At 37.9% G+C, this 24,431-nt stretch overlaps 1 protein-coding gene across 1 annotated transcript in view; it reads left to right on the top strand.

The window, feature by feature from the left end:
• LOC145436008 (uncharacterized) overlaps positions 1-24,125 on the top strand; it is a 36,808-nt gene extending 12,683 nt beyond the window's left edge. Inside the window, exons 5-8 of the mRNA XM_080313295.1 lie at positions 3,121-3,360; positions 3,976-4,027; positions 6,190-6,309; positions 23,595-24,125. Coding sequence (XP_080169421.1) covers positions 3,121-3,360; positions 3,976-4,027; positions 6,190-6,309; positions 23,595-23,776 — 594 coding nt within the window. The 3' untranslated portion in view covers positions 23,777-24,125. The remainder of the gene's footprint in view (positions 1-3,120; positions 3,361-3,975; positions 4,028-6,189; positions 6,310-23,594) is intronic.
• Positions 24,126-24,431: the final 306 nt, after the last annotated feature.

Raw genomic sequence — 24,431 nt, 5'->3', positions numbered from 1 at the left:
CAGGTACTCGATTTTGCCCAGCTCTTCATGTAACATGCCACTCCGACAAGTTATATGTATGTTTAATTGTCCATAGGTGCTAACTGGCTACGGCTGAATGTTCCTGTCCTGGCATTCTGAATCCAACAATACAAATACCATCCCGCAGTGCAGAAATACTAATTTAAAATCGTGTGCGCCTTTTAGTTTAGTACGTTTGAGCGATTTCAATATATTTTGACATAGCAGACAGGAGGACACGAAATAACATCATGTAATGAAGTCTTTATACCAACAAGTCCGCCCGAATCTGCAAAATTATTATATCCGGCCATACATTTTCCAAGACACCTCACTCAGCTCTACCGGTAAATCTGATTACGTGAGCAGAGGGAAGATAAAATATTGATAGCAATATATATGCAATTCCCGAACTGTTGACCGATTCAATGATGAATTTTAGGATATAGGAAATAAGGAAATAAGGAAAAAAGCCGACCCACTAACAGTACGACAGATGTCACTGATAAGTAGCGGGAAAACGTACAGCCCGATGGGGGGTCTGGGGGGCAATGTATCACCCTATGGGGGGGGGCAAGAACAACGTTTGGGGGGCTGACGAAGAGCAGTCTCGGTCCTGCTCATTACTTAGTTAGTTAAATTGCTCAGCTGACATAAGCATCAATCCCATTTTGTGACATCCATGATGATCATTATTTTTCAAACCTCGCAATTGGCCTCCGGTGTTGTGCTGATGACGAAATTGCGGGTATGACGATTACCCATGATACAGTAATGACGGAGTAAGCACGGCATATCCAGCCTTCCCAGGTTTGGCGTCCATGTATGGGCAATTGAGCATGGTTAGTTAGAAAAGGTGATATCAACGAGGCAACAATTACTAATTTGATGAACGATTGCCGTTTAATTATGTGAATTCAGCTATTCGTAGTAGCATGGCATCTTGAGAAATACATCGGAGCCGGAGCTACTTTTCAAACATCCGGATCCGGCTCGACTTGAATTTTGTTATAGAGCTCCGGCTGCAGCTCCGGCTCCAGCTTCGGCACCGCTGAAATTTCACGGCTCCGGGGCTCCAGCTTCGGGTCCGGCTCCAAGGCCTGTTTGGTACTCAGGAAGGAGTATAAATATCATCGTAAACTTGTACTAGCGTATAATTAGAAGAAATGATTCCCAAGTGAGTAAAAATTAGGAATTCCATAAAACTGTAAACTAGAAGAAGAGCTCGTGATAAAACAGTGGTTCCCAACCCAACGTGGACGATTTTGAGAAACAACCAGAGGGGGTCAAAGTAGTCATGAAAGCTACTCAAGTAGAAGTACAAGTAGCGACGAAAAATCTACTCAAGTACGAGTAGAAGTACTTCTAACACAAGCAATCTAAAACTACTTGAAGTAGAAGTGGAATTGACTGACTTTAAATCTACTAAAGTAAGTAAGTAGTTGTGCAAACAATCGTAATTCGTTTGCATGGTTTGTCAAAAGCTGCAAATTGAGCTATGCGAAAGGAGCAGAGCTTGATTCAATTTGATGCATACCCGGAGCCCGGAGGTATCCAATTGTCGACAGGATAAGCATTCGTCCGCATCATGACATGAAAAAGATAGTATTGATATGGAATGCGATACCGACCCTCTGTTTACTCGAACAGCACATATTAAAAAATATTATGGTAAGGCGCCCTCCCCCATATTATAAGGCCTGTAGTTTAGTCGAAGAGCAATACGGAAAAGTTGTATAGGATACGGTATAAACATTTTGCGCGATTAGTAAACGTTAATAGAAAATATGGTGGATCGTAAAAATGTCATATTATGTAGCTTTATTTCGGAAATTAAAGTCATTACTACATTTTCTTTTATACTTCAACATGTAGGCCTATGTTATCCAGACAAAAGAACTGGTACTAAGTAGAACTCAAAGTATGATACTGCGAATTGAAAGTGAAATAAATACTACTTCTTAAAGCGGAAAATGTATTTCATGTCCTAATTCCAGAAAAATTCACAAAGGTGGTATGCTAAAACAGGTCTAAAACTAAAAAAAGTAAGAGTCCACTTTTCAAGATTAGGACACGCCATGGACTGCTAGATTACGATATGATACGTAAATGCTAGATTGCGAAACATCAATTTCAAACGTTATGATGAGCCATATATACTGTGATGAAATATTTCATTTGGGCGAAGGGCGACAATGTGGTGTGAACGATACTATCGTAATATTACACTGGTTACTCCGTTCCCACTGCGCGCGAAGCGCGACGAAAATTCTGGGCTTTACTCAACTTTTATAAAAATTGAATGTTGATACTCCGTGAAACAGCCCCGACATTCCTCAGGCTATCTTCCGGATTGGAGGATTGAGCTACTTCTACTTGACAAACTGAAAATAGCGAAAAGTAAGTAAGTAGATCACAAAATATTACGAAGTAGAAGTAGAAGTAGCGAAAATCAGATCTACTTGAGTAAGTACCAGAAGTAGAGGAAAACTACTTGAGTACTTCGAAAAACTAGAAGTACTTCGTTACTGACCACCTCTGGAAACAACGCGGATAAAATATCAACGAGGCGACTGGGGGCGATGGGGGCGAAAATGTTTAACTTCCTGCGAGATATATTTAATAAACACGGACACGGCTACAAAATGCACGTGAAGACGGCTTATTCTGCATATGACGCGAAAGTTTACTGAAATAAAGGTCAACTGAAGGACGGAAAGTAGACGCTGAAACCGGTTTACCGAGCACCAACTCGGAAAAATGATGTTTTTTATTCAATTCAACAGCGATCAGGAGGCGATAAGTCGAACAAGGTTGGGAACCACTGTCTTAAATCATATACACTTCTGGCATTGCAAGTAGTCAAAATATATTTCATTATACTCTGAACAAGTAGAAGTACTTCGTTACTGACGACCTCTGGCTTTTTGCCGGAAAGGTATTGGGTGAATGATAGCATTAGGGTGTGGAAAATGTTGCTGACGATATTGTTTTCGAAAACGTCATTTTAGCCATGTGATGATTTAGCTCAGATTCTGCAACAATCACAGTGTTGAATTGGTTGTATTTCAAAAGATTATGTTATCAACTTCATTCTACTCACTCCATGTATTTGGACAGAACACAACCACGTCGAGTTATTTGACTGGTAATCGACTGCAGCCTACTGGCAACCGATTATCAGGAGAACTGCGTAATGGAAGTATGGAAACTCTTAATACGTTCTCACATAGCTTTGGGTCATCAGTTCAATTTGCAACACAATATGGCAAAGCGCCTGGGTATCAAGATGCAGAACGCATGAGTGCAGCCGACCTCGCTATCTTTCACAATCTGTCGGACAAAGCAGAACTCTGCCAGGTTTGGTCCAAACGGAATTGATTTTAGTAGGATGTAGATCACTTTCATTTTAATGCAAATAGTGGTATTCGCGGGGAAATATCAAATATGCAAGTCTACGGGAATCGATGTAGAGCTGCTACACATACGTACCCAGAAAACATGATATAATGCATGTTAGGCCCTTGATCAAACTTTTACCATATGGAGCATGATGTAATAAATCCCAACTTTTCCCCTGCTGACTTATTTCACTTTTTGTTGCACCATACCTTGCGCAATATTAACTGGAGACCCAGAACAAGACCCGATGATGAAGGAAGTCAAAGAAGTTAATGGCAAGAATAGGACAGGACGTTTAAATGAGAACTACAGCCGAATAACGATTAACATCGAACGATTGACATTGGGCAATATAGGCTGAGGTGGATGTCAGATTGAGCGCAACTGGTCGTTTCGGCATCATGTTCATGACATCGCATTGTGCCTTGCATATCGTATTTTAAATTGTGTGTGCCTTGAGCAGAAGAAAACATGTGATCTGTCGATTATTTTTATTAGACTTGTTAGTATTTCACGGGCAATTAGACAGTGTATCGGGTTTTCTACGTAATGAGTGTCCTTTTTTGCAAACAGATAAATATAAAAAGATCGGTTTTGTTGGATGCTCTGGAAAATGGTGAATACCGTAAGTATTTGGAGTGATGAGATGAAGCACATGAGCATATAATTTTATGACAACGTAAACCACCTGGATCCCACCTGAATGTACTGGTATTTATTAGTTATTGGCGTTATAAATATACTATAACACCAGGGAATATGGCGAAAACAATTCGTTTGGTAGATGTGCGATTGTTTCCTCTGCCTAAGCTTGTCTATCCAGATTATAATTTATAACTAGGGCAATTTTATTTACCTAAAAAACGGAAGATTTTGATCTAAAAAATCAAAATTTTGACATTTATTTTACCTTAAAAACATAATTTCGACCAAATTGTGACCTAACTTATGCAAATTAGGTGTTTTCCTACATAATGTTAGAATTGTACTACTTATCTTCATTTCTGGTTCGAGCTGTCTGTCCTTACGAAGTAGTTCGGCGTAAAATAACTTTTTTGACTCAAAAACTGACAAATTTTTTCTTGAAAAAACTTGATTTTAACGAAATCTGACCCTTTGAAGAATTCCAGTCGTTACATCACGTATTATGGTAGAAATAGTTAAAATCTGTTGTAGTAAAACGAAAGATACTTTCCTACATTCTCGGGTAGAGAGTATCTGTCCTTACGAAGTAGCTTGCCAATGATGGAGAAAGAACGTTCAACAGTAGCAGTTGTTGACAGACAACACTGAAGTTGTGCGTGCGTGCACTGCTGGTGACACACCGTTGTGCTTCATTCTGCCAATGGTGTCTTGTCTACATCACAATTTTTCATAATGCGCTTCTTGATATAAGAACCATGCAATGCTGTAAAATGTCAAATGATAAGTTGCCCGACAGTGCAAAATCTACGATACAAACGAAATGCAGGTTGTAAACGAATTTTAACTTTGTTTACAATTTTGACAGTTTTTGACCTAACGCTACAATTTTGACTTTTTGTGACATGTTAAAAAAACTGCCCTATATTTATAACTTATTTACTCACAGCACATCGGAGAAAATGTTCTGAGTCAATTAGACGATTCCGGCTATTTACAGAGGTCTGAACTATTGCAAAGCAAGGCAAATTGCTGACTAAATGCGATTAAAAACCGCTGAACCTTTTTTCGTATCACTTGAAATATTCTTGCGTACCGCAGTTTGAAAACCAATGTGTTCAGCGGTGAAGTGACCAGTGGCCACCTATGATCGAGTAACAGATGCGTTCTAGGTAGCCCCTGACAAATGTTCGCACCAAGAACCTTTGCTCAGACAAGTTCCTTCCTTCAGGTCACAATTAACTTCGAGCCACTGCAGATTTTTACTCGAATCAAGTCGAGTCCTTTCAAAATTTTTCAAATCAAGAAAGTCAAATCATTTCAAATTATCCGATTCCAAGTGTCAATTTCAAGTCATCAGTTAAGTTTGTGTCATTCGATTTTAATGGAACAATAAGTAAAGTTGCATACAGGCTTTGCTAGACCATACCGAACTAGTCAAACTTGGTGTCAAGTAATTGCTAAACTACGAAACAGAAGTGGTCGGAAAACGTGACTCATGTCATCTTCAACATTGCCAAGAAGTATAGCAGCTGTGCATTCAAGGCACAATGAAACAACTGCTGTATCGTAAATATTATTTCATTTTGACGAATAGCTTGAACATCTGATTAACATAACTTCACTGCGGGAAAGAGCCAAAGTCAAGTATACGAAATGGCAAGACATTAGCCTACTATCTATGCCTTAGTCACCAACTGAAGGGGCGATATGAGTAATTTTAAAATTTGCGACAATAATTCACTACATACGGGATATGTTTTTGCAATAATATTATAATAATTTTACTTGTAAAATATAATGGTAAACTACATAAAATATTTTTCGTAATGGACAAGATATACAAAGTAATGAGTTGGTAATGTTGGTGCGAAAACTGTTGTAGAGGTGGAGGTCAAAACATTCTAAAAACATGATAAAATGAGTAATTAAAAAAAGACTGCAAAATTCGCGTAACGAAAAACTCATTTAAATTACTGGTCATATTCGGAGGTCTATTTTTTTGAGGATTTTGATTATCTCACGAACATATTACTTATGATAATGATCTTTCAGATTGTATTAACCTCTGTAACAAGTCTTGATAACGGCCTTTTCTGTGTTCCGGCTGGTTTAATAATTTCTGCATATTTTGTCTTTCTATAGTGTCATACATGTGCAATTCATTGGCCGATAAAATTGAAAATCAAGATCTTGTCGAAATGATCCGATCGCTACGACTGCTTCGGGAAACCAAGATAGCAGGAATATTATATCGATATAGTAGTAAGTTCTTATAGTTGGCTGTGTGAAATATATGGCAGCAACCCCGACAGAAATCCAACTACATATTTTTGCGACATTCAAATACATCAGTGTGGATATATATTGGTGATATACCGGAGAAGGGTGTCTGACGAGCATAGTTTAGTATGTGGATTATGATTTCGTTGAAATGGTCAAGTCGCAAGTCATTTCGAGTCAGTGCGAATTCCGTCTTGAGTCAAGTCAGGTCATTTCAAAAGATTTCAAGTTAAGTCTCACAAAATACCAAAGTGTTCGAGTCGAGTAAAGTCATTTAAAATTTCCCGATTCCGAGTCAATTTCAAGTCATCGAAATTTTACAGTTTGTGTCGTTTGATTTTGTGTAAACAAAATTGAGTTTCGGCTAGACCACGGCATACTGGTCAATTTTGGTGCAATGCCAATTCTAAAGTACAAAAACGATATGAGTGATCGCAGTTATTTATGTAAAAATAGTTAGAATGCTGTCCGCACGGGCAAATATTTTTACTTTTTGTGTAGCGGAAAAACTTTTGCTTGTGCAAACCATACCAAATTCCGTTGAATTAACCATATCGATAACGTAGAGGTAGGTGGACGGAAATGGAATCAAGTAAATTAAGAAACAGTCATGATCAAGTGACTTAAAGTTAACACGAAAATATATCTCCGAGTCACGCATCCATCAGGGACATATAGAGTTCTATTCCATCCATAACTAATTCATTTTAGGGCAGTGAGTAGTAAGGGTTGATCAAATCGGTACCGTCCAATCAGAGAGCGCCACGTCATCCTAATTGCCACGCCCATTTTCATCCCCTAAGGGAACATTCATCTGCTACGTCATCTGTGCCACATCATCAAGCGTCACGCCTATAGTGCCACATCATCCATCCATTGCTATATCATCGCTGCATTGATTGCCGCATCTTGATACTTTTCTCGGATATTGTATTATGTGTATTTAGGACTAATATCATCCATCCATATTTTTTAAACTTGATTTTATGTGTACAAGTTACGGTTTCTGCAGTTTCAACATTTTACGACTTATGATTGCCGCGTCAAAACTTACATTGGTACTTTACTCAGTCTCCTTGAAATAGCATTGTATAGTGTACGAGTTCATTTTATTTCGAAAAAAGAGCATATCAATGATATCGTTTATCGTTATTGCGTCGATTCACTAGCTGAAATCCTCCAGATCGGTTGATGTTTCGAGGTACACCGCTTTGCTGCCGTCCGACACTGCGATCCGAGTTCTTGCGTTCGATCTGACCGTTTTGTTTGATGTAGCGATCACTGGCTTGTAGTATATACGATACGAGCGGAAGGTCGGGATTATGAACAACTACGCTAGGCGAATAGATGACGAATTCATCAGCTCGCAGTATAACCGCTACCTGTATAATGTTTGCATGTCGAGTATAAGGGTATTTAACTCGGTGCTAAAATGCCAACGGAATAGCCGCAGGGAGCCGGTTCTCGTTGCTATAATTAAACGAACACCTTCGCCGCAGGTACGTGATCACCGACGTTATAATGATAGGGACAAATTAGCCGCATGAAAGCGAGTCTAATGAATATAACGACAGACAACAAGTTAGTTGAAAAGTAAAACTAATCGTGACCGGGGAAATTAGAGTCGCTGCACCATTTTACAGGCAGTCTCACACACTTTGCTGCATCTGAGCTTCGTACTAATACATGCATAATTTTGACATGACGAGAATACGGGTAATACGGTCAATTAACGCCGGAGGCGAGTCATTTAAACCTTGTTGCTAGATAATACCGCTTTCGGATACAAAAAAGTTGCCCTGCAAGAAAAAATAGAAGCCCTATGCAAAAGTCGATATTGCTTTGTGATGATTTTGATGTTGTTCCATACCGATTGGGAAGATAGCACACCTAATTTCGTAACTAACTACAAAATCTCTAGTAACGTAGTAAGACGCATAATGGAATTTACGCAAAATCGGTATTGCTATGCGATAATTTTGATCACTATGTTTTGATAATGACTTGCTTCCGAGAAATAAATAACATTCATTATACGTTAGATGATACTTTTCCTTGATATTCTATCATGTGTATTTAGGACTAATGCGACATCACTATGTTTACGACAGGTCTGATTTGAACACACACTAATTTTGCGTATCACACCACAAACTGCGCAAGCCTTCAAAGTTGATAAGTAAACAAGTATTTGCACTCCATCAGAATACTAAAGTAGCTTTTCGCGTATATATACCTAATACTAATGTGTTTATGATTTCAGATTGCTTCAACTTCATGAAATTTTCAGTATTAAACAGAAATATAGACCTAGATTACTAACTTTTATTCGTAAATAGCTACTTCTACCTTAATTTAATGGATTTATCTGAGATCATTGCTTTACTTAATCTCTCCAAGATGTGCATTATACATGTACGTCACCATCGAGACCCTCTGGCTATAACTATCTGGCAGTATAATTGCAGCAAATACTCGGGCACTAATTTTAAAGTAGCGTAGGTATCTAAATGAGCTCTGAGTCGCTGTTATTTTGAATCTGACCATGGAGTCAACACCACTATTACCTTCGCTCACTGATGAAAAAGATGAAAGTTATTAAAGAAAGCAGATTTGTATGAAAACTCGTTAAATAGAAGTAAAAGTAGCCTAGAAACATACCAACTTACTGAAAAATCGTTACGTAGAAGTGGGGTTAGTCTACGAACATAACCACTTACTCACTTTGAAATCTCAACTTGTACTTGTATTCGTACTTTACCTTTACACGTCGTCTTTGTATAATAAATACTAATTATATTAAAAATAAATAAAAAGCCCGAAAAATTACATTTTTATCCCGGAACGTAGCAAAAAAAAAAATCGTATAAACTTTGTAAAGTAGATAGAAAACTACACCATTCCGATGCAGTGAAGACTCTTACACTCAGGATTTTGTGCAGTACATACTAATTTTACATTGCGGAGTATTCCATAAACGTTAATCCAGTGATCCTCCTTCTATTTTCAATCACGATCCGTTTATTATTCCAGGCTTCGAACCCCGTAGCCAGTACGTTTTATGAGGATTAATATTTTTAGATTAAATATAGCGTATCGACACTTCGTGAAACTTACTTGGAAATAGTTATTTCTACCCTAATTTAATAGATTTCTCAGACATCGTAGCAACGGCACTGGGTGGAGCGAGCGGTTAAGGCGTTGGACTTAAGTTTCAATGAACAAGTGTTCTAAGGGACTCATGTTTTAAGATAACCTAAACGCAAAGTGCACGAATTTCCATAAACATAATATTCTTCGATATGATCAACTGAAACCACGGATGTGGTGGGTTAGAGTCTTGTCGTGATGGTCCGTTTCGAAATGCAAGCGGATGAACTAGACCAAAAGTTTCGAAGATGCGTTTTATAATTGCTCTAGGTGTGAAATAGACATCGCACTCTTGCGGGGAAACAACACGAATTCAGTCTTCACACAGCAGAAACACAGCCGCTTGGTTAACATCACAAAACCGCAATTGAACTCAAGATTGCCATACACGGAATCGCTGTTAACGATGTCTGACTGCGGCGTCTCGACGAGTAACGAATTCTCGTATTTAGTATTGATTGTGACACATAGTCAAAACAGCGACAGTTTTCACAACCCGATACATACATTGAACCAACTGATGTAAGGTGAAACACTACGTTCGCAGCAAAAAAGTTTGCAGGGTATGACCACCACCAACATATAGAGTAGTGAGTGAGTAATTATACTACATACCCCGATTTTTGTCGAGTCGTTGTGTTGATTAAAGCGTATATTGTAATACCACGAAGTGAGACTTCGAAACTATATCGTCAGTTCTCCAGGACCAAATATCGTGTTTTACAAGTGTTAAGTTGTTGTATTATATAGCTATAGTAATTGGTGCACGTAAGCTCAGGATCGAACCAACTTGTGTTAACTTGCGTTATTATGTACCTAATAATTGATGCGAGTAATCCCGCAACTGATGCTGTTCAATGCCTTTACTGCGTTCTTACCAAGCACCTAGACAGCCCCAAGAAATATTTTTAGATTCAAATATATCGTATCGAGTACTTTTTCTTAACTGTAATAAAAACTTTTAGACTCCGGATTTTGTGTAGGCTATATACTAATTTACAATACCGCATTTGTAATTCGTGCAAGTACAGGAATATCATAGTTCTTGTAAGAAAGTTGTCTGCGCACAATATATGTTAATCATAAGTCGTACACATTCATGATTTCGTCCTAGTTTAAGTTTTAGAAAATATTATACCGACATCGCGACATCTTTCAAAAAACAAAACCATGATCAATGCTTGAAAGATAATTTTTGCTATTTTTCATTGACATAAGTCATTCTGGAACGCGAAAACGCATTGTACGATATAGATGAAACTTAAGCAAATCCTAGGATCCTCATTTCCAAAGTAGCTTAGATCTCGAAATAAGCTTTGACTCGCTATTCTCCTCAAGCCATGGAATCATCACGAGTATCAGCACCTTCGATCACTGAAGAAAAGGATGAAATTATATCCGAAGCATATTCCTTGACCAGGAATTTTATCATGTACGAACTCAACGGCTCATGCGTTAAGGTAAATACGAAAGCAGATAGAACCTTACGTCAAGTTGGAGATGAAATGCTCGAGCGACATCGAACAGTCCTAAACGCAGTTTCCAAACGTCTCCGCTGTAGTGATGTTGAAGTTAATGAAAAATATAAAGAATATTTACCCGATGAGCGGATGTTCCTGATGCTAGCTGATGAAATTTTCAAAGATACCAAAGAAAATTGGGGGAGGAGTGTCTCCCTTTTTGTGCTCGGTAGCATACTTGCTCGCAAGAACGAGGATGAACATCACGGGGAGCATATAGAAGCTATCATACAGACAATTGGGAATTACATTGCTAGCAGAAGACTAAAGTGGATAGTGCGAAATGGAGGATGGGTAGGTGATTTACATGCTTCGCTTAGGATTTATAAATTATCTTCTATTTTTGTTACAGGATGGCTTTGTAGGATTTTTTGATAATACCGCTTTGGACTACAATAAAGTTTGGAAGGGACTCGTGTTTGTCGGAATCGGACTGACATCTATAGCAATGGCATTATCAAGATAATGGATGTTCGCATGTTTTATCTCATGTAATATTTTAAGAATAAAATTCTTCATCGTTAATCGCATCCATTTTACTGTAGGATGTATACAGTTTCAGTATGAATGATGGGTCCTATGGTGCTTGACGAAAGAAGTTGGTCATCTATTCTATATTCCGAAATAATCAAGTTGGCGATTTTTTACCAGCACCTAGCCTCATATAAACTTTAATAGAATCACTTATAACTCATCAGTTTACTCAAGTAAATCTAATTTGATACTCGAGCACTGAACCTTAATTTTCCAGCAGTATGATAGAGGCCCTCCGATGGTACTCAACATCGTACAATTCTGCTCGAATACAAGTACAAGTAGAGATTTCAAAGTAAGTAAGTAACTGGTTATGTTTGTAGACTATAACTCCACTTCTATCGTTCAGAAAGGAAAGGACGTAGTTTATTTTTGTCCTTGATGTTTGAGATGTTGAGCAGAGAAGTACATGTACTTCTTTAAAGTACTCAAGTAGGCTAAAATGCCAAGCTACCTTGTAACTACGGCTACTATTTGTCATAATAACTACTATGAGCGAACAATTAGCTTGTTCAAAATCTCCAACTTCCAGGGATTCACTGATTGAATTGATATGTATTGAATCAAAATAATGCTGCCTACGAAATTTGCTAGATGTGAACGCATTTTTATCAAAATGTTCAAATTTCACTGACAACCTCTGGAAATTGTTACAGTGTCTAAAACAGAGATCTCAAACACGCAGCTCGCGAACCGTCAATTTAATAAACCATCGAACAATCAGGGTTGGAGACAAGATTTTTTCGTTCTATATCATGACAATACCAACAAACACCGTGCAAAGTTTCAAGGTTGTCATTCGATGATTAAGGAATTAAGAAAACTACTTCTACTAAACTTCTGGACTTTTACTAAACTTATACACTGCATCTGATCAAGTATAGATAGAAAAGCAAAGCTAATATAAAATTCCACGAAGTATCGATTCTGTAACTACTGTAAGTAGGGAAACCTTAGCTGAGTATACTCCGAAAAAACAGGAGTAATTCGTTACTCACCAAATAAATGGATAGCATTCAATATGAGTGGCGTTAGGATATCCGTCAAATACTTTCCGTTATTCTATAGAAGTTGCGTTTCTGACTACTTAAAAGTTGCTAGAGCTCATGCTATTTTATCTTCGTATTGATGTTCGTTTTGAAAAGTAGCATGCTCAATGGTTCATGTTCACATTATTCAGGTAAATTAGGTTTTGCGCAAAGAAAAATAAAATTCACGCAAAAGTCGCTATTGCTCCGTGATGATTTTGATGTTGTTCCATACCGATTTGGGAGGTAGTACACTTAATTTCGTAAAGTACACAGAAAACTACTTCTACTAAATTCCTACACTTCTAAACTTCTACACTGAATCTTGTAAAGTATATAGAAAAGGAAAGCCAACGAATAATTCATGAAGTTCCGATAGGCTATATTTGAGGTAATGATTCCCGTGCGAATGAAAAGTAAGTAGAGAAGCTTAGTATATCAACGATATCGTTGCCAGTCATTGCGTCGATTCGGTGCTTGAAATCCTCAAGATCGATTGATGTTTCGAGGTTTCGCGGTTTCGCTTTGCTGTCATCCGTACGAGCAGAATGTCTGGATTAGGAACAACTACGCCAGGACCATTGATGCTTTCGATACAGTGCAATATGAATAGCACTACGTTGATCAATTCAAATTCAACAATGGCTCCCGCGCACGATTATGTAGCCGGATTTTCGTTGAATATTGACGACACCCACAAACCGAAAGATCTCTTTCCCCTTCACATCTATGATAGAGTTATCACTCCAATGACTACGAATAACTTGAGATTCCGTCGGATTAATATCCGAATCAAATAATACCAGAGTATCTTTTCCGACTTTTAAAACCCGCACTGTCGCGTTCAGCCTATGTCGCAACACCACAATATGCGGCCAAACAAAACGATGAATAGTAGCTTTTTGTAGTACCATATCTGCGAGATATTTTCAGTTGGGTGTAATTTCACGCTGCTCACCAATTTACAGCTCACAGTGCAACTGAATTGGCGTTCATACTAATTCTACATAATTTTTGCATGTCAGGCAATTACATCAGCAGTAAAACGCCGGCGGCTACTCATTTGAAGCTTGTTAGTATCTGAGATAATTGGCGCTCAAGCGTAGCATGGAATCGCTAATACACCATACCAAATTTCGTCAGACATGTCATGATGTAACACCTTTAAAAACCAACGCAGTTCTATACAGACTTTTGATGCAATAGCGATTACACAGTAAGTAACTAACTGAATATGTTTGTAGACTATATCTCCACTTCTACCATTCAGAGATGTTGAGCACATAAGTATATGTACTTCTTCAAAGTACTCAAGTAGGTTTTTGTCTACACGCATCAACTGGTCAAGTGTTTATGACACGGGAATGATTCATTAAGTATAGCGCAAGCAGGCGAAACCTATACTTGAGTACCCAAAATGTACAAGTACTTCCAAATGAAGATATTCATTGAGCTGAATAAACATAAAAAATACTCTAGACTACTTTATCGATACTTTACAGTTTCAGTTTTAGATAAAATTTGTCCCTTTCACCTATAATTACAACTCCTCGCTATCTAAACATGTTTAGAATATATTATTTGCGATGATACGAACCCGTGAAGTACTCAAGTAGCTTTTCGTAGGATATAGATGAAACTGACAACACTCACCAAGACCACTGGTCCACTGAAAAAAGTACATTGTAGCAGTAAAGTCCTACTAAAGTACAAGAAGTAATGATTTCCCAGTTAGTTAAAAAGTAAGTATTGAAGGTATAGTTTGATCGAAAAAGCGAAAAACTCTGAAATAGAAGTAGATGCAGTGTAAATAGGTAAACACTTCATTGAGTATAGCGCAAGCAGGCCAAACCTATACTGGAGTACTCCAAAATTACTTGAGTACTCCAAAATGTACAAGTACTTCGCTAATGTAGTAAGCAGGCCGATATGAAGATATTCGTTGAGCTGAATGAACATAAAAATACTCCCGTGCCCCGAAATTTATGTATAATCTGAATTGTATTTTCTGAGGGGAAAGTATTATCTAACGTATAATGAATGTTATTTATTTATTGGAATATTAGTCCTAAATACACATAATAGAATATCTAAGGGAAGTATCGAAGTTTCATAATAAACATGAAAATACCTGGTGTCGTTGAGTTGAATAAACATAAAAAATATTCCCGCGCCCCTCGTTGTAGGATTAGGGGGAGTTAGAGAGTTAGGTTTAGGTGGACGCGGGAATATTTTTTATGTTTATTCAACTCAACGACACCAGTTATTTTCATGTTTATTATGAAACTTCGATACTTCCCTTAGATATTCTATTATGTGTATTTAGGACTAATATTCCAATAAATAAATAACATTCATTATACGTTAGATAATACTTTCCCCTCAGAAAATACAATTCAGATTATACATAAATTTCGGGGCACGGGAGTATTTTTATGTTCATTCAGCTCAACGAATATCTTCATATCGGCCTGCTTACTACATTAGCGAAGTACTTGTACATTTTGGAGTACTCAAGTAATTTTGGAGTACTCCAGTATAGGTTTGGCCTGCTTGCGCTATACTCAATGAAGTGTTTACCTATTTACACTGCATCTACTTCTATTTCAGAGTTTTTCGCTTTTTCGATCAAACTATACCTTCAATACTTACTTTTTAACTAACTGGGAAATCATTACTTCTTGTACTTTAGTAGGACTTTACTGCTACAATGTACTTTTTTCAGTGGACCAGTGGTCTTGGTGAGTGTTGTCAGTTTCATCTATATCCTACGAAAAGCTACTTGAGTACTTCACGGGTTCGTATCATCGCAAATAATATATTCTAAACATGTTTAGATAGCGAGGAGTTGTAATTATAGGTGAAAGGGACAAATTTTATCTAAAACTGAAACTGTAAAGTATCGATAAAGTAGTCTAGAGTATTTTTTATGTTTATTCAGCTCAATGAATATCTTCATTTGGAAGTACTTGTACATTTTGGGTACTCAAGTATAGGTTTCGCCTGCTTGCGCTATACTTAATGAATCATTCCCGTGTCATAAACACTTGACCAGTTGATGCGTGTAGACAAAAACCTACTTGAGTACTTTGAAGAAGTACATATACTTATGTGCTCAACATCTCTGAATGGTAGAAGTGGAGATATAGTCTACAAACATATTCAGTTAGTTACTTACTGTGTAATCGCTATTGCATCAAAAGTCTGTATAGAACTGCGTTGGTTTTTAAAGGTGTTACATCATGACATGTCTGACGAAATTTGGTATGGTGTATTAGCGATTCCATGCTACGCTTGAGCGCCAATTATCTCAGATACTAACAAGCTTCAAATGAGTAGCCGCCGGCGTTTTACTGCTGATGTAATTGCCTGACATGCAAAAATTATGTAGAATTAGTATGAACGCCAATTCAGTTGCACTGTGAGCTGTAAATTGGTGAGCAGCGTGAAATTACACCCAACTGAAAATATCTCGCAGATATGGTACTACAAAAAGCTACTATTCATCGTTTTGTTTGGCCGCATATTGTGGTGTTGCGACATAGGCTGAACGCGACAGTGCGGGTTTTAAAAGTCGGAAAAGATACTCTGGTATTATTTGATTCGGATATTAATCCGACGGAATCTCAAGTTATTCGTAGTCATTGGAGTGATAACTCTATCATAGATGTGAAGGGGAAAGAGATCTTTCGGTTTGTGGGTGTCGTCAATATTCAACGAAAATCCGGCTACATAATCGTGCGCGGGAGCCATTGTTGAATTTGAATTGATCAACGTAGTGCTATTCATATTGCACTGTATCGAAAGCATCAATGGTCCTGGCGTAGTTGTTCCTAATCCAGACATTCTGCTCGTGCGGATGACAGCAAAGCGAAACCGCGAAACCTCGAAACATCAATCGATCTTGAGGATTTCAAGCACCGAATCGACGCAATGACTGGCAACGATATCGTTGATATACTAAGCTTCTCTACTTACTTTTCATTCGCACGGGAATCATTACCTCAAATATAGCCTATCGGAACTTCATGAATTATTCGTTGGCTTTCCTTTTCTATATACTTTACAAGATTCAGTGTAGAAGTTTAGAAGTGTAGGAATTTAGTAGAAGTAGTTTTCTGTGTACTTTACGAAATTAAGTGTACTACCTCCCAAATCGGTATGGAACAACATCAAAATCATCACGGAGCAATAGCGACTTTTCCGTGAATTTTATTTTTCTTTGCGCAAAACCTAATTTACCTGAATAATGTGAACATGAACCATTGAGCATGCTACTTTTCAAAACGAACATCAATACGACGATAAAATAGCATGAGCTCTAGCAACTTTTAAGTAGTCAGAAACGCAACTTCTATAGAATAACGGAAAGTATTTGACGGATATCCTAACGCCACTCATATTGAATGCTATCCATTTATTTGGTGAGTAACGAATTACTCCTGTTTTTTCGGAGTATACTCAGCTAAGGTTTGCCTACTTACAGTAGTTACAGAATCGATACTTCGTGGAATTTTATATTAGCTTTGCTTTTCTATCTATACTTGATCAGATGCAGTGTATAAGTTAAGTAAAAGTCCAGAAGTTTAGTAGAAGTAGTTTTCTTAATTCCTTAATCATCGAATGACAACCTTGAAACTTTGCACGGTGTTTGTTGGTATTGTCATGATATAGAACGAAAAAATCTTGTCTCCAACCCTGATTGTTCGATGGTTTATTAAATTGACGGTTCGCGAGCTGCGTGTTTGAGATCTCTGTTTTAGACACTGTAACAATTTCCAGAGGTTGTCAGTGAAATTTGAACATTTTGATAAAAATGCGTTCACATCTAGCAAATTTCGTAGGCAGCATTATTTTGATTCAATACATATCAATTCAATCAGTGAATCCCTGGAAGTTGGAGATTTTGAACAAGCTAATTGTTCGCTCATAGTAGTTATTATGACAAATAGTAGCCGTAGTTACAAGGTAGCTTGGCATTTTAGCCTACTTGAGTACTTTAAAGAAGTACATGTACTTCTCTGCTCAACATCTCAAACATCAAGGACAAAAATAAACTACGTCCTTTCCTTTCTGAACGATAGAAGTGGAGTTATAGTCTACAAACATAACCAGTTACTTACTTACTTTGAAATCTCTACTTGTACTTGTATTCGAGCAGAATTGTACGATGTTGAGTACCATCGGAGGGCCTCTATCATACTGCTGGAAAATTAAGGTTCAGTGCTCGAGTATCAAATTAGATTTACTTGAGTAAACTGATGAGTTATAAGTGATTCTATTAAAGTTTATATGAGGCTAGGTGCTGGTAAAAAATCGCCAACTTGATTATTTCGGAATATAGAATAGATGACCAACTTCTTTCGTCAAGCACCATAGGACCCATCATTCATACTGAAACTGTATACATCCTACAGTAAAATGGATGCGATTAACGATGAAGAATTTTATTCTTAAAATATTACATGAGATAAAACATGCGAACATCCATTATCTTGATAATGCCATTGCTATAGATGTCAGTCCGATTCCGACAAACACGAGTCCCTTCCAAACTTTATTGTAGTCCAAAGCGGTATTATCAAAAAATCCTACAAAGCCATCCTGTAACAAAAATAGAAGATAATTTATAAATCCTAAGCGAAGCATGTAAATCACCTACCCATCCTCCATTTCGCACTATCCACTTTAGTCTTCTGCTAGCAATGTAATTCCCAATTGTCTGTATGATAGCTTCTATATGCTCCCCGTGATGTTCATCCTCGTTCTTGCGAGCAAGTATGCTACCGAGCACAAAAAGGGAGACACTCCTCCCCCAATTTTCTTTGGTATCTTTGAAAATTTCATCAGCTAGCATCAGGAACATCCGCTCATCGGGTAAATATTCTTTATATTTTTCATTAACTTCAACATCACTACAGCGGAGACGTTTGGAAACTGCGTTTAGGACTGTTCGATGTCGCTCGAGCATTTCATCTCCAACTTGACGTAAGGTTCTATCTGCTTTCGTATTTACCTTAACGCATGAGCCGTTGAGTTCGTACATGATAAAATTCCTGGTCAAGGAATATGCTTCGGATATAATTTCATCCTTTTCTTCAGTGATCGAAGGTGCTGATACTCGTGATGATTCCATGGCTTGAGGAGAATAGCGAGTCAAAGCTTATTTCGAGATCTAAGCTACTTTGGAAATGAGGATCCTAGGATTTGCTTAAGTTTCATCTATATCGTACAATGCGTTTTCGCGTTCCAGAATGACTTATGTCAATGAAAAATAGCAAAAATTATCTTTCAAGCATTGATCATGGTTTTGTTTTTTGAAAGATGTCGCGATGTCGGTATAATATTTTCTAAAACTTAAACTAGGACGAAATCATGAATGTGTACGACTTATGATTAACATATATTGTGCGCAGACAACTTTCTTACAAGAACTATGATATTCCTGTACTTGCACGAATTACAAATGCGGTATTGTAAATTAGTATATAGCCTACACAAAATCCGGAGTCTAAAAGTTTTTATTACAGTTAAGAAAAAGTACTCGATACGATATATTTGAATCTAAAAATATTTCTTGGGGCTGTCTAGGTGCTTGGTAAGAACGCAGTAAAGGCATTGAACAGCATCAGTTGCGGGATTACTCGCATCAATTATTAGGTACATAATAACGCAAGTTAACACAAGTTGGTTCGATCCTGAGCTTACGTGCACCAATTACTATAGCTATATAATACAACAACTTAACACTTGTAAAACACGATATTTGGTCCTGGAGAACTGACGATATAGTTTCGAAGTCTCACTTCGTGGTATTACAATATACGCTTTAATCAACACAACGACTCGACAAAAATCGGGGTATGTAGTATAATTACTCACTCACTACTCTATATGTTGGTGGTGGTCATACCCTGCAAACTTTTTTGCTGCGAACGTAGTGTTTCACCTTACATCAGTTGGTTCAATGTATGTATCGGGTTGTGAAAACTGTCGCTGTTTTGACTATGTGTCACAATCAATACTAAATACGAGAATTCGTTACTCGTCGAGACGCCGCAGTCAGACATCGTTAACAGCGATTCCGTGTATGGCAATCTTGAGTTCAATTGCGGTTTTGTGATGTTAACCAAGCGGCTGTGTTTCTGCTGTGTGAAGACTGAATTCGTGTTGTTTCCCCGCAAGAGTGCGATGTCTATTTCACACCTAGAGCAATTATAAAACGCATCTTCGAAACTTTTGGTCTAGTTCATCCGCTTGCATTTCGAAACGGACCATCACGACAAGACTCTAACCCACCACATCCGTGGTTTCAGTTGATCATATCGAAGAATATTATGTTTATGGAAATTCGTGCACTTTGCGTTTAGGTTATCTTAAAACATGAGTCCCTTAGAACACTTGTTCATTGAAACTTAAGTCCAACGCCTTAACCGCTCGCTCCACCCAGTGCCGTTGCTACGATGTCTGAGAAATCTATTAAATTAGGGTAGAAATAACTATTTCCAAGTAAGTTTCACGAAGTGTCGATACGCTATATTTAATCTAAAAATATTAATCCTCATAAAACGTACTGGCTACGGGGTTCGAAGCCTGGAATAATAAACGGATCGTGATTGAAAATAGAAGGAGGATCACTGGATTAACGTTTATGGAATACTCCGCAATGTAAAATTAGTATGTACTGCACAAAATCCTGAGTGTAAGAGTCTTCACTGCATCGGAATGGTGTAGTTTTCTATCTACTTTACAAAGTTTATACGATTTTTTTTTTTGCTACGTTCCGGGATAAAAATGTAATTTTTCGGGCTTTTTATTTATTTTTAATATAATTAGTATTTATTATACAAAGACGACGTGTAAAGGTAAAGTACGAATACAAGTACAAGTTGAGATTTCAAAGTGAGTAAGTGGTTATGTTCGTAGACTAACCCCACTTCTACGTAACGATTTTTCAGTAAGTTGGTATGTTTCTAGGCTACTTTTACTTCTATTTAACGAGTTTTCATACAAATCTGCTTTCTTTAATAACTTTCATCTTTTTCATCAGTGAGCGAAGGTAATAGTGGTGTTGACTCCATGGTCAGATTCAAAATAACAGCGACTCAGAGCTCATTTAGATACCTACGCTACTTTAAAATTAGTGCCCGAGTATTTGCTGCAATTATACTGCCAGATAGTTATAGCCAGAGGGTCTCGATGGTGACGTACATGTATAATGCACATCTTGGAGAGATTAAGTAAAGCAATGATCTCAGATAAATCCATTAAATTAAGGTAGAAGTAGCTATTTACGAATAAAAGTTAGTAATCTAGGTCTATATTTCTGTTTAATACTGAAAATTTCATGAAGTTGAAGCAATCTGAAATCATAAACACATTAGTATTAGGTATATATACGCGAAAAGCTACTTTAGTATTCTGATGGAGTGCAAATACTTGTTTACTTATCAACTTTGAAGGCTTGCGCAGTTTGTGGTGTGATACGCAAAATTAGTGTGTGTTCAAATCAGACCTGTCGTAAACATAGTGATGTCGCATTAGTCCTAAATACACATGATAGAATATCAAGGAAAAGTATCATCTAACGTATAATGAATGTTATTTATTTCTCGGAAGCAAGTCATTATCAAAACATAGTGATCAAAATTATCGCATAGCAATACCGATTTTGCGTAAATTCCATTATGCGTCTTACTACGTTACTAGAGATTTTGTAGTTAGTTACGAAATTAGGTGTGCTATCTTCCCAATCGGTATGGAACAACATCAAAATCATCACAAAGCAATATCGACTTTTGCATAGGGCTTCTATTTTTTCTTGCAGGGCAACTTTTTTGTATCCGAAAGCGGTATTATCTAGCAACAAGGTTTAAATGACTCGCCTCCGGCGTTAATTGACCGTATTACCCGTATTCTCGTCATGTCAAAATTATGCATGTATTAGTACGAAGCTCAGATGCAGCAAAGTGTGTGAGACTGCCTGTAAAATGGTGCAGCGACTCTAATTTCCCCGGTCACGATTAGTTTTACTTTTCAACTAACTTGTTGTCTGTCGTTATATTCATTAGACTCGCTTTCATGCGGCTAATTTGTCCCTATCATTATAACGTCGGTGATCACGTACCTGCGGCGAAGGTGTTCGTTTAATTATAGCAACGAGAACCGGCTCCCTGCGGCTATTCCGTTGGCATTTTAGCACCGAGTTAAATACCCTTATACTCGACATGCAAACATTATACAGGTAGCGGTTATACTGCGAGCTGATGAATTCGTCATCTATTCGCCTAGCGTAGTTGTTCATAATCCCGACCTTCCGCTCGTATCGTATATACTACAAGCCAGTGATCGCTACATCAAACAAAACGGTCAGATCGAACGCAAGAACTCGGATCGCAGTGTCGGACGGCAGCAAAGCGGTGTACCTCGAAACATCAACCGATCTGGAGGATTTCAGCTAGTGAATCGACGCAATAACGATAAACGATATCATTGATATGCTCTTTTTTCGAAATAAAATGAACTCGTACACTATACAATGCTATTTCAAGGAGACTGAGTAAAGTACCAATGTAAGTTTTGACGCGGCAATCATAAGTCGTAAAATGTTGAAACTGCAGAAACCGTAACTTGTACACATAAAATCAAGTTTAAAAAATATGGATGGATGATATTAGTCCTAAATACACATAATACAATATCCGAGAAAAGTATCAAGATGCGGCAATCAATGCAGCGATGATATAGCAATGGATGGATGATGTGGCACTATAGGCGTGACGCTTGATGATGTGGCACAGATGACGTAGCAGATGAATGTTCCCTTAGGGGATGAAAATGGGCGTGGCAATTAGGATGACGTGGCGCTCTCTGATTGGACGGTACCGATTTGATCAACCCTTACTACTGCAGTGACTCAAGTCAAGTAAATACTCCGTTCAGAACACTGGTAAACGCGCAGGCTAGCCGTTTCCAGAGTATAGTTACTGCCGCTATATTTGTTTGTGTTTTCTGTGATATTCAGAGTCGTTTGCTTTTATCGTTACTTTTTGTAACTCTTTTGCCTCCCTATTGCTTCGACGCAACCATAGTTGCGTTTTTACTCAAGTAGAAGTACAAGTAATGCCGTAAATCTCTACTGATTTACAATTACAGGGCTGGCCAACCTTTTCAGCCAAAGGGCCACATTCAGTTGACGAACTTTTGCGTGGGCCACTATCCGCGCCAAGCGCGAAAATTTTTTGAAGTTCATAGGTCAATAATATTGTCACTTGACTATATTGCGGGCCTGCTGTATATCGCTGGGCAAGGTTTGCGAGGACTGGGCCATTCGACGCATGGACATATCGATATCGAAAGCTGCGACCAACATGCGTCAATCATTTGGTGCCTAGATTTCATAGTCGACGGTCTTACTGCAGCGCAAACGCAAGGTCGCATATGTTGAACGACACTTTGTCTCGTAATCGCGAATATAGTTAGACTCAATCTGATACATTAGGTGTTATTCCATTTTCACAAAAGGGCAACAATATTTAAAACAAGAAATCGAGTGACAACATGTTGCGCTAAGCTTTTAGAAATTTTTTACCTTTGATTAATCTATCGCAAATTATTCTGCTCTGTTGTAGTGTACGAAGATATACCAATATGTGAATGTCTGATGGATCTGTCAATGCGTCGTAACTGATATTTTAGTCATCACATCTCAAGTGTTGCGGCCAGACTAATCAAATTTTTGGTTGGCCTTGCAAGTTCACAATCAGTGCAATACATTTTTGATGATATTAGAAACATCGGAAATTACCTCGCGGGCCACTCAAAACCTTCTCGCGGGCCACATGTGGCCCGCGGGCCACGGGTTGGCCAGCCCTGAATTAGACGTAGGCCTACCTGTTTCGATTTCTCAAACACAGCTACTTCAACTGGAAGTAGAAAATGAAGGTGTGAAAGGTGTTTTCTTGCAATTCTTGCCGAACACATATATATGGCAGTTGGTTGACGAGAACGCGCGTGTGTTTTGTACTTTTGACAGGTTACGACCACAAAATAAAAAGTTCAATACTTCTCAAACGAATGTGTATCGAGCAAGAAGACAGACTCAACCCCCGGATTTTATTGATGAATGTGTTCTCGTGCAAGATGAAAAGGATCTACGACACTTTATGCAAGGCATTCTTGCAGTATTTGAGAATTAACTACGTAGCATCACGGTAACATGACTAGAATATGCATGTCGCAGAATAGGATAATAGTCCGATGAAATTTAGTGACATTTACGAAGAATAATTGACAGGTTGAAAGAATTATAAAATTCAAGTGTATGCTTGCGAAATATTGATTACTACCTACTGTAATGCTTTTAATTGAACATATCCAATGAGATTGAGACAGTGTCCGTGAAGTTTGGGGTCATTTTGTACTTGATTTAAAACATTTTGGAATTTCCATTCGAGCATATTTATGTCACATGTGTATATTTTCAAATGTATTTAATGTATGTAATGTATGTATGTATGTATAATTGGAAATGGTGCGTATAATTGCGAATGGTTTTTGCACCGTGCGATTTCAAATTGGAAAGTTCTATTCAATAGTAGCCTATGGATATACTGTAGGCTATACTAATGTTATATTTATCTACCAGATAAGATGACGAGTTCAGTTACAGGTGTGTACTAGTAAAAGGGCTAGAGAGCCAACGGTACGGTTGTCATTGGTGTTGATACCACGCACTGTCCTGCAAATTTTGCCGATGTCGATCGTACTTTCTTATCTACGGTTTAAACGTTAGTCACGAAAGGGCGTCTAGTGGGTTGCGCAATGAAATTTGGATGAAAAGTGGGCCGCGAACTGAAAAAGTTTGAGAAGC

Source organism: Botryllus schlosseri, chromosome 3, assembly GCF_051294905.1.
Source record: "Botryllus schlosseri isolate E-star chromosome 3, Bs_hap1, whole genome shotgun sequence".
Taxonomy (NCBI): Eukaryota; Metazoa; Chordata; class Ascidiacea; order Stolidobranchia; family Styelidae; genus Botryllus; species Botryllus schlosseri.
The sequence above is the reverse complement of the archived record's forward strand: the minus strand, read 5'-3'. Positions and strand labels throughout refer to the sequence as shown.